Source organism: Cardiocondyla obscurior, unplaced genomic scaffold (genome assembly GCF_019399895.1).
Source record: "Cardiocondyla obscurior isolate alpha-2009 unplaced genomic scaffold, Cobs3.1 scaffold1_7361187_7686053, whole genome shotgun sequence".
In the NCBI taxonomy this organism is placed as follows: domain Eukaryota; kingdom Metazoa; phylum Arthropoda; class Insecta; order Hymenoptera; family Formicidae; genus Cardiocondyla; species Cardiocondyla obscurior.
Window position 1 is genome coordinate 174,672 of NW_027228794.1, and position 12,073 is coordinate 186,744.

The following is a 12,073-nucleotide window of genomic DNA, read 5'->3' on the forward strand; positions in this document are numbered from 1 at the left end:
TAAAATGTGCGATTTATTGAAAAAGAAAGCTAAGCGAAGCTTTGTTGAAGCTTGGCTTTCTGATGATCGCTATAAATCTTGGATACGAAAAGTTCCCTCAGATGATAGTTTATATCATTGTATTATTTGTAAAAAAGATTTTTCGTGCAATACATGTGTATCACGACATGCGGATTCTGCGTGTCATAATGAGAAAATTAATGAAACCGATTTAGAAACAAATAATGACGCAAACGAGAAAAATATTAGTTACGGGGCACGGCAAACATTCCGACAACAATGGTTAGATATTGAAATATTTAAACCATGGTTGCGCGAAGTATCACATAATAAAAAATTATGTTTTTGTACATTTTGTGAAATGTATATGGTGGCTAAATTATCAAATATTTATCGTCATGCAGAATCCGAAGTACATATTATTAACAATGAAAATAGAAAAAAAAAGATATAAATGATATGTGTGACAAAAATATGAACGTGGAATCACTTGTGCCGTTTGATGATGAAAAGAAGGCAGCAGAAATTCGATATGCTGCATTTATTGCTGAAAAAAATATTTCATTCGAAACGGCACAAGATATTCTAACATTGTTTAAAGAAATAGGAAAAGATTCTAAAATAATAAAAGGCATGACAATGAATCGAAAAAAATGTAAAGGAATTATTTCCAACGTTTTATGTCCGATAGAAACAAATCGTGTAGTTGACATATTACAAAATAATAAATTTTCAATTTTTGTAGATGAAACATCAGACATTTCGAATCAGAAATGGATGACGTTTCTTGTGCGGTATGTTGATCCTGAAACGTTAGATAGTCGTTCACAATTAGTAAAATTAATAAATATTGACGCAAAAAATAGCAGCGCGGAAAAATTATTTGATGCATTTTTAAATGAAATGTGGAAATTGCAAATTCCATTTCAAAATATAATTGCTATGTCATGCGACAATGCACATGTTATGGTGGGCAAATATTCATCTTTTAAAACAAAACTTCAAAAGTTTTGTCATAAATTATTAACATTTTCATGCCCGTGCCATTCCGCAGCTTTAATTGCACATAATGCATGTAGTAAAATTCCAGAACATTGCGAAGAATTTGTTAAAAAAGTAGCAACTTTTATCAACAGTAGTCCGAAACGTTCGGCTATTTTTGAAGAATTTGCTATAAGTTTTCAGGAAACAAACCGCAAAATTTTAAAGTTGTCAGATACACGATGGCTTTCTCGATATTCAAGTATTGAACGACTTCTTGAGTACTGGAATACTCTATTTCTGTTTTTAACTGAAATAGTAGTAAATGAAAAAACAAAATCTGGAGAATATATACTTTCTATAATGCAAAAACCTGATACAAAAGCTTACCTATTATTTTTAAAACATATTTTATATCATTTTAATTCTTTCAATCTCTTTTTCCAAAGCCTAGAAACAAGAATCCAAGTATTAAACAGAAAATCTTTAGAATTTTTATGTGGCATTTGTAGAAATTTCTTAAAACCTGAGCTATTAAGCAGTTTAAAAGAAATTGATATGCCAGAGTTTGATAAAACAGAAAATCAAATTTCAATAAATGAAATATATTTAGGAGAAGAATGTCAAATATATCTAAATAATTTAATTACGGAAGGACATGCAGACGTTGTTGCAAACATTCGACGAGATTGTTTGCAATTTTACGTAACAGCTGCACAAGACATTTGTAAAAGGCTACCAATACGTGATGCCTTTTTATCAAAATTAAAAGTTTTTGAATTTAATACGGCTTTACGCGATAGTAATAGAGAAAGTTCATTTTGTGATGTCTCTTATATCGTGAGCACCTTTGGAGGCTTTGATGAAAAAGATTTGAAGAAAGAGTGGTTTGCATTATACAAAGATTTTTCAGAATCAGATAAAGATTTGTTAGCAATATTAGAGTTTGATGAATTGTGGAAAAAAATTTTAAAAAGTCATCGATATCCTAATTTAAAGTCTGTCTTGAATGCTGTTAGATCATTGCCAAATTCAAATGCCGATTCCGAAAGAATCTTTTCCTTTTTACCAGATATAAAAACTAAAAAACGAAACAAACTTGCACTTGCAAACGTAAATGCTTTATGCGTGTTTAAGTCAGCATTAAAAGCGAGAAAGGAAACCGCTCTAAATATTAACATCAATGAAGAGCATTTATCTTTAATGTCAACAGACAAATTATATTCTACATGTCATAAAAAACAAGAAAGTCATCTAACATTATATACTGCAGATGATTGTGACATGGCTGGTCCTTCCTCGTCTACAATGCTATAAATAATTTATTTATGAAAAAAAAAGTTTAATAATTATCAATTCAATATTAAGTTTGTCGGACACTTTGCGTGTTGGACAGTTTATTTATTATTAATTCAATATTAAGTTTGTCGGACACTTTGCGTGTTGGACAGTTTATTTATTATTAATTTAAAATTAAATTTGTCGGACACTTTGCGTGTTGGACAGTTTTTTTTTTATCAATTTAAAATTAAATTTGTCGGACACTTTGCGTGTTGGACAGTTTTTTTTTTATCAATTCAATATTAAGTTTGTCGGACACTTTGCGAGTTGGACAGTTTATTTATTAACAATTTAATATTAAGTTTGTCGGACACTTTGCGTGTTGGACAATTCAGAAATGTGGTATGATATGGCTACTGGCGAAGGTCCACGTTAAAAAACCTAACGCACTGTAAGTGGCACCTCTTGGGTAGTGCGGAAGACCACATTATATTCTAACATACAGCCTGTAAAAAAACATGCATCTTGGTGCCCGCGATTCACGCGGCTCGCACGATGCGAGCACTCGTCTTAGTCACCGTAACCGTAGGCTACGAATCGTAGGCTACGAATCGTAGCTGCCTCGGTGCGACGAAGACGGAACATATATATATCTGTCCTCTTCTGAAAGCCGAGCGAGGCGCGCTCACCGACAGGACGCCGGCGTGTGTGCGTAGTCCCCCACTCCAGCAACATCGATGTTGCTCGGAGCTAAAATTCCCATCACTGCCTAGCCATTTATTGCGTTTTACCCCCACCAGGAGCTGAGAAATTGACGTAAAACAAACAAAAAATTTTTGAAAATTTGGCAACGTAGAATCGTGCGGTGACGTCAGCAAATGCCCACGTGACTATTATCAGCGTTCTACTCTCACCAGGAACTGAGATATTGACAAAAAACGAAAAAAAATTTTTGAAAATCTGGCAACGTAACATCGTGCGGTGACGACAGCAGATGTTTACGTCACCATTTTTTGCGTTCTACCCCAACCAGGATCTGAGATATTGACGTAAGACAAAAAAAATATTTTTTTTAATTTGGCAACGTAGCATTGTGCGCAATTTAAAAAAAATGCATACGGACCTATTCCGAGCTATCTGAATTTATCAGTAGCCGAGATATGGCCAAAAAACGAAAAAAAATATTTTTGAAATTTGGCAACGTTGCATTGTGCGCAACTTGAAAAAAATGCATACGGATTTATTCCGAGCTGTCTGAATTCATCTGTAGCCGAGATATGGCCAAAAAACAAAAAAAATTTTTTTGAAATTTGGCAACATAGCATTCTGCGGCATTTAAAGGAGATGCATACGGGCCTATTCCGAGCTTTCTACTTTCACCAGTAGCCGAGATATGGCCAAAAAACGATAAAAAATATTTTTGAAATCTGGCAACGTAGCATTGTGCGGAACTTGAAGAAAATGCATACGGGCTTATGCCGAGCTTTCTATTTTTACCAGTAGCCGAAATATAGCAAAAAAAACGAAAAATAATATTTTTATAATCTGGCAACGTAGCATTGTGCGGAATTTGGAAAAGATGCATACGAGCCTATTTTGAGTTTTGTACTTTTATCAGTAGCTGAGATATGGCTAAAAAACGAAAAAATATATTTTTAAAATTTGGCAACGTAGCATAGTACAAAACTTAAAAGAGATGCATACGGGCGGTGGCGGTGCAGATGGACACAGTTCGATTGGACACAGTGCGATTAAACACGTAACAATTGGACACAGAGCGATTGGATTCGTAACATTTGGACACGTTCAATTAAACACAAAAAGATGCCCACTGTTTAATTGCCTACAGGTCGATTACCCACTGTGCAATTGCTCACAGTTCGTTTGCCCATCGTGCTTTTGCCCACAGTTTGATTGCCCACTGTGCATGTGCCCACAGTTCGATTGCCCACTGTGCAATTGCCCACCGTTCATTTGCCCACCATGTTATTGCTTACAGTTCGATTGCCCATTGTGCAATTGCCCACAGTTCGATTGCCCACCGTGCTGTTGTCCACCAAAAGTTAAAAAACGTTTGATTTCCCACTGTGCTATTGCCCACAGTTCGATTGCCGACTGTGCAATTGCCCACAGTTCGATTGCCCATCGTGCTATTGCCCACCAAAAGTTAAAAAACGTTCGATTGCCCACTGTGCAATTGCCCACAGTTCGATTGCCCACAGTGCTTTTGCCTACCGTGCACCTAGTTATGTCAAATGCACTTAAATGTCTTATATATATATATATATATATATATATATATATATATATATATATATATATATATATATATAATATCATATATATATATATATATCATATATGACAGAAGATAAATTATAATAGTTACTTTCGAATCTGTAAAAAATACATTTTAACTTATATGTTAACTAACTTCATGTAAATATATATATATATATATATATATATATATATATATATATATATATATATATATATATTTACATGAAGTTAGTTAACATATAAGTTAAAATGTATTTTTTACAGATTCGAAAGTAACTATTATAATTTATCTTCTGTCATATATGATATGTCCAACGCAAAAATAAGAAAAAATTAAATGGAAAAAACAAACAATGTAAAGCATCCATTGCTGCATCAAAAGATAGTATGATAAAATGTGCATTTGTTAGTATAAATAATATATAAAATATTTAAAGGTATAATTAAAATAAAAATATTAATGTTATATTTTAAATATTTTGTTTTAGACTTGTGCTGATATTGCGAGAATTCGTCAAGAAAGCAATAACAAAGCGAAAGAAATGAATACGTCTGTACAACCGTATATAATAGTAGTGGGATCGGTTGACAATATATTACAATCGTACGTGAACGTGAATCAAGTGTTATATTCTACGGATTCTGTATTAGAGGCCTTGGACGTCTGTTTTAAAACTTTCCACGTTTTGCACATAGAGTATCCAGATGCTAGCAAACATCTATGGATGCTGATACAAAAAGGTTTATATAAACTTTCAACACCATGGGATATTTTTTTTTCAAATACTGAACATATTTTAAAGAAATTAGAAACTGCTCAAAATATGCAAATATGCAATGAATAATTAAAATAAGTATATGTTTTCCACATTCTAGAGATTTTCTTTTTTGTTTATATTTTTAAAAGAGATTTATATATGATTCTATACATGATATAGACAGTTCTATATATAATATATTTTTTTGTTGAAAATGTTTATTTGCATGTTTTGTGATGACTCTTACATAGACTTTGGACATTTGAAATGTCATATAAAACTTAAACACAAAGAGTTATTATATTCTGAAGTTCAATGCAATTATCCAAATTGCACAAATTCATATACTACCGTTTACTCGTTACTGCGACATATATGTACAATCCACGATATTCCATTTAATCAAAGATATGGTGCTTTGGAACAAAAATGTAAAAATTCTATACATACTCAAACAAAGGTAACATTAAATGAGTCGATAAATATAATACATAACAATGATTATGCTATAATCGAGAACAAACAGTTCGAAAAAGAAATTATAACGTCTAGTAAAATAAAAAATTTCAGTTCTCTTGAAGATTTTACCTGTAAGATTTTTCAATCAACATTGCGTTTAATTGCAAGATTGTATTCGTTAGACAATTTAACAAAAAAAAACGTTCATGACATTATTAATAACATTATGCATATTTACGTATTTGACACTTTAAAACTATTAGAAGATAGATATGGAGCTACAAGTGACATATGTCGCTTTGTAAATATTATTAAAAAATGTTTAACCAAATTTAAAAGTGAGCACTACACTATAACATATTTAAGTAATATTAACTGTTTTATAAAACCAACAAAAATGATAATTAACTCTTTTTTAACTCCAAGAACAAAATTGCAAAAACATTTTGTGACTTTTTTCATTGAAAGAAATTTTTATTGTCATGTAAATTACAAGAATTTTAAAGATATATCGAAACATCCCTATAACCGCAGTTACCGATTACTTAATTAAAAGACATATATAACATGTCTTAAAATCCGTAACCAGGAACCAATTTTCATGAGTATCACATAACAGTCAAAAACTTGACAAAGGGACGCCTTAATTAGCTGAATCTCGAAATCTCGAATCTATTGTTGCCGTTTAAAACTCGCGCTGATTGGTTCTTCTTGCTTGGCTTTCTCGCCAAACGAGAGAAAATGTCAGCTGTCAAAAAGAGGTTTTGAGGTTTGGTTTTGGCTGTGGCTTTTTTAATTACTATTTTCTTGAATTAATGCGCACGCGCAGCGCGCCTGTATTGTTCTAAAAAAATAATGTTTTAGACACAAGGAATAAATAATAAAGAAACATATTTTTATATTATAAAAAGTAAAAAATACATGGACTTCTTATACAACGCAGGAAAAAAAGAATGTCCAATTTTAATGCAAGAGATTAAAGTGGCAACTGCGTAAGTATTTTTTGTTAATTTAACTTCTTATGTTGTCGTTTGTTTTGTTTAATCTCTTTTCTATTATATGAATTATTTTTATTATATGAATTTTTTAGAGGACAAATATATAAACCAGAAAAACGCCCGCTTTTGGAGCAAGAACAAAATGTATTTTTGTGAGTAGTAGTACAGTAGGATATTTCTCTCTCTCTCTCTCTCTCTCTCTCTCTCTCTCTCTTTTTTTCTTCATTACATTAATATTTCAGAGAAATGAATACGGCTCAGCCTGTATTGCCTGTATTGTCTATAACGGCTTCGGCAACAGCAACTGACCACGTAGAAGTGGTCAGAAGCGCTTCTCTGTAAGTAGTAATAATAGTACATGTATTAAAAAAAAAACGTTTAAACTTAATATAAATATTAATTTTTTAGATTAAATCTATCATCAGCGTTAAGAGAAGATAATCTCTCAGAAATTTTACAGCAATCAATGCCAAACAACTTTTTTATTGAAACCGCGTAAGTATTTATATTAAATAGTATAAATTTACTAATTAAGAGCATGTTAGCGCATGTTATTTTATATTAAAAAATTATTTGCATTTAATATCAATATTAATTTTTCAGTAGTGAAGTCAAAACAACGCCAATAGAAAAAACGCCGCCGATACTACTAAATAAATCATTTTTACGAGTGCCAATGTATAGTCCTTGCAGAAAACAATTAAATAATGAGACAGAGTAAGATATTTTTATACAAAAGTACGCTATGAAATAAGTGAGCCTGTAAGTTTTAATTACAAAATTGTTAATTTTTTAGATGTGTGCAAGAGATTAGCCCCATCAATTCTACTGTGGCGGTTGCGACTGCTGCTCATTCGGCTAACCGCAGTGATACGTAAGTATTTTTAATCATATATTTGTTTAAAATTTTTATTAAAAAATTATTAATATTTCAGACCACAAGCGGGGCCGTCTCATATGACACCAAATTATTCTGTGGCAGTTGCAGCAGCCGCAGCAGCAGATACGGACAGTGATACGTCGTAAGTATTTTTAATCATATACTTGTTTACAATTTTTATTAAAAAATTAATATTTCAGACCACAGGCGGGGCCTTCCAAATCTGTCGATGTAAGTATTATTTAAAGGTTTTATTATTAACAAACACATCTATTAACTTTAGAATACTCGCTTGTCTCTTTGTTATTTAAAAATTGGGACATTTTACACTTTTTCAGATAAAATGTCCAGAATGCAGTAAAATTTTTACTTGTTGCCATAATCACAAAAGAAATAAAAGTAAAAAAGAAAATAATAAATCTACCGTAAGTACTTGTAACCATATGTTACGTTTAGTAGTAAAAAAAATAATTTTGACAGTACTTTGAAAAACAATGTTCTCCCGATTTTGATGTTTGTCCGTGTACTTTTGTATCTTGACGCGCTGATTACGAATCCCATAGTGGTTATTTGCAGAAATTGATTTTTATGGTGGAATCGATAAAAGAAACCATAAAACGATTTTTCTTGTTTATTTTTTAAATATTAAGAATTTTAAAAATGTTTTTAGATTTTGTTTTGAATGTTTTGAAAACAGACGGACATCAATATCGGGAGAGCATCGTTTTCGGAAGTTTATCTTTAATTGTTTTTACATTTTATATTTTAGTTTCCATGTCCAGAGTGTGATAAAAAATACACACTTGAACAGAATTTAAAAAGGCATATAAAATCGGCCCATACAAATTTTAAAATTAATTGCGAGTATTGCAATAAAATATTTAAACGTAGTGATGTCTATAAAAAACACTTATATACGCAACACAGTAAGTATTAATATTGTGTATTAATACAAGGTGTATTATTCCATATTGACAAACTGTCAGTTAGATAAGTCTGGTGGATACAAGTTAATAAGTCCTGTGCCGTTTTGCAAGATTCTCAAAAACTATTGAGAATTTTGCAAAACGGCACAGGACTTATTAACTTGTATCCACCAGACCAATCTAACTGACAGTTTGTCAATATGGAATGATACACCCTGTATAATTCATATCATTCTACATTTATGATTATGTTAAAAATTATGTATTTATAATATTAATTTTTTTTTCAGACATTGAAGACTAATTAAACACACAATTAAACACACAAAAAACAATTAAAAACACAATTATTTATTTACTTATTTATTTTATAAAAAAACTGTAAATATATTTTTATCTATTTCATTCAAGTTGTATATAAATGTTAAAATAATAAAAAAAAAAACGTTGCAAAGTAACAAAATAATTTTTAAAAACAATTATGCAATTATTTATTCCTTCATTCATAAAGCGTGAGACGCCGTAAACAAGTCGCGAGCGCGAGCGGAGAAAATGATTTTTTTTTAAGTTTTATTTCTATTATTTAAATTTATTACACAAATAAAAAATTGATAAATATGTTTTATTAATTATAACGTCAAAAAAAATAGAGAAAAAGGAAATTAATATCTCTTTCAATGAAAACAAAAAATTTATGATGTGCAATAATAAAACACGATTTATATACACGTATTCGACTTTTCGTTAGATATTTTTTTGTATATCCATACTTTCTTATTTCTATATATAAACTATTAAAATAATATAGTATAATATTTTATTTTATTTATTATTTTTATTATTTTTAATATTTTTATAATATTAATATTATTATATTATTGATTATTTTATTTTTTATCTTTTTATTTTTATTTTTTTGAATCGTGCGGTGCATCAAAATTTTCTAACCACACCGGTTGTATTTTTAAAAAATATTAAAAATACATCCGACAGTCCGAAGTCTGTGTAAGTGGGACGGGAAAAATTTGTTGCAATGCATGTTTATACTGGATGTCACAAACATACGTAAAAAAACATTTAGAGTAGATAGAACGCGGAAAAAACAGGGCGTGCAAAAGAACGGATAGCGCGGAAAAGAAAGCGTACGGAAGGATCGGATAACGCGGAGAAAACAAAACGTGCGGAAAGAACGGATAGCGCGGAGAAAACAAGGCGGACGGAAAGAACGGATAGCGCGGAGAAAACAAGGCGGGCGGAAAGAACGGATAGCGCGGAGAAAACGAAACTTGCGGAAAGAACGGATAGCGCAAAGAAAACAAGGCGGGCAGAAAGCACATTACAAGGTTTGATTGTCCACGTCGAAAGACTTAAAATTTTAAAACCCATGCTGATTGGTTCTTTTTTGCTTGGCTTGCTTCTCGCCAAGCGAAAGAAAATGTCAGCAGTCAAAAAAGAGGTTATGAGGTTTGGTTTTGGCATTGGCTTTTATTTAATTGCTATTTTCTTGAAATAATGCGCGCACGCAGCGCGCGCCTGTATTGTTCTAGTCTGTAAAAAATTGGTGTGACGTTTAATTAGCTGAAAATTGATTCTATTGTTGCTGTTTATTGTTGCCGCTTAAAATTGTCGCTGATTGGTTCTCTCGATTGGCTCGCTTCGTGCTAAACGATAGTAAAGCCGGGAGCACACACTTTTGTTAAGCAGTAACGGGAAAAATAACGGGAAAAGAGATAAAGAAGATTTGGAAAATGAGTGACCAGGAAAAGGAAAGTGTGGAGAGTGGAAGTGAGGAAAGAAAAGAGGAAAAGGGAGAAGAGAAAATAAAGAAGAAAATGGGTAGACCTGCAAAGGTAGAACTGTTAAGAAGGGAAAGGGCCAACAGCTTGCCAATTATGGAAGCGTGGAAACAAGGGGAGAAAAGGAAGGAAAGGCAGGAGGAAAAAGGCGAAATAGAGAGTTTGGAAGGATTTAGGAAAAGTGTAAAAGATCGTGTATAGATCGCCGGTGAAAGCAACAGAAGAGGGTGGTGAAGGAGGAATAAGCAAGGAAGGTTTTGAAGAGGTGATAAAGGAGATGAGAAGTGGATTCGCAAGGATCCAAGCGCAGATGGAGGAAGTAAGGGAAATAAAGGTACAAATCAGAAAGGAAATAGAAGATTTGAAGAAAATATGGAAAAAAGGGAAGATAGATTTAGAGAAAAGAATAGATGGGATGGAAAAAAAAATAAGGGAAAAAAAATATGAGGGAGGTAAAATGGAAGTACCAGCAGAAATACAGGGAAAGGTTTTAAGTTTGGAAGAAAGAACGAGAATGTTGGAAATGGCAAAAGAAAGAGAAAAGAAAGAATGGAGGAAAAACAATTTAATAATAAGAGGTATAAAGATAAAAAGTGAAGAAAAAAAGGCGTTGGAAGAACAAGTGGGAGAAATAATAGAAGCAACAGGTGTGAAAGCAAAGATAGAGGATGTAAATAAGATAGGAGGAGTAAATAAAGGAGGTTATGGTATGGTGTGGGTAAAGATGGAAAACTTTAAAGAAAAACTGGAAATATTAAGATGCAAGGGAAAACTAAAGGACAGGACGGAATGGATAGGAGACGATCTGACAGAATATGAAAGGAAAGTGGAATAGCTCATAAAGAGAGAAGCGGATAGATTGAAAAGAGAAGGAAAACAGGTAAAAATAGGATACAAGAAGATATGGGTAAATAAAGAAATGTGGATATGGAATGATTTGAAGGAAGAATTGAGAAAATGGGATGGAGCGAAAGAATTTGAAAAAGAAGGAAATAAAAGGAAGAGGGTGATAGCAGATAGATTAAATGCAAGTTTTTGAAAAGGGGCGGAAGAAGAGAAGGAAATGAGTTGGAAAAAGTGGAGAGAAAAGATGAGGAAGGAGGAAAAGAAAAAAATAAAGAAAAAAATGGAAAAAGGAAAGATAAAAGGAAAAAAGAAAAAGAAAAGGAGAAAAAGAAGAGAGGAAAGGAAAAGGCGGAGATAAAAGATAGGAACGTGAGAATAGTTTTTTGGAACGTGGCAGGAATAGAAAACAAGGATGAAGATTTCTGGAAGAACATGGAGAAATGGGAGGTGATTTATATGTGTGAAACTTGGTTGAAAGAAAAAAAATGGAAGGGGTTAAGAAGCAGACTGCCAAATGGCTACAAATGGATAAATAAGGGGACAGAAAAGAAAAATAAGAAGGGGAGGGCAATGGGGGAATGGTGATAGGATGAAGGAGGAATTGGAAGGAGAAGGAGAATTAGAATTTGAAGATAGGAAAGGAATGATAGGAATAAAGATAAAAAGTGGAAAAGTATGGTGGAAAATAGTAGGGGTATATGTAAATGAGGATTTAGAAGACATAACAGAGAATATGAGAAATTGGATGGATGAAAAAGAGGAAGGAACGAGATATCTGATAGGGGGAGACTTTAATGTGAGGACGGGAGAAGAGGGCGGGCTATGGGATGATGAAAAAGAAGAAGAAGATAAGGAAAAGAGAGAA

General features: G+C 32.2%; 2 protein-coding genes across 2 annotated transcripts; both read left to right on the forward strand.

Moving 5' to 3' along the window:
• The first annotated feature begins 474 nt into the window (after nucleotides 1-474).
• LOC139112733 (SCAN domain-containing protein 3-like) lies at nucleotides 475-2,298 on the forward strand. Its single transcript, XM_070673799.1, has one exon. It carries the CDS (start codon nucleotides 475-477, stop codon nucleotides 2,296-2,298), a length of 1,824 nt encoding a protein of 607 aa, XP_070529900.1.
• Nucleotides 2,299-10,314: 8,016 nt separating this feature from the next.
• LOC139112734 (uncharacterized protein PF3D7_1120000-like) lies at nucleotides 10,315-11,197 on the forward strand. The gene is made up of 2 exons (XM_070673800.1): nucleotides 10,315-10,496; nucleotides 10,564-11,197. Exons 1-2 carry the CDS (start codon nucleotides 10,315-10,317, stop codon nucleotides 11,195-11,197), a joined length of 816 nt encoding a protein of 271 aa, XP_070529901.1.
• The last annotated feature ends 876 nt before the right edge of the window (nucleotides 11,198-12,073 follow it).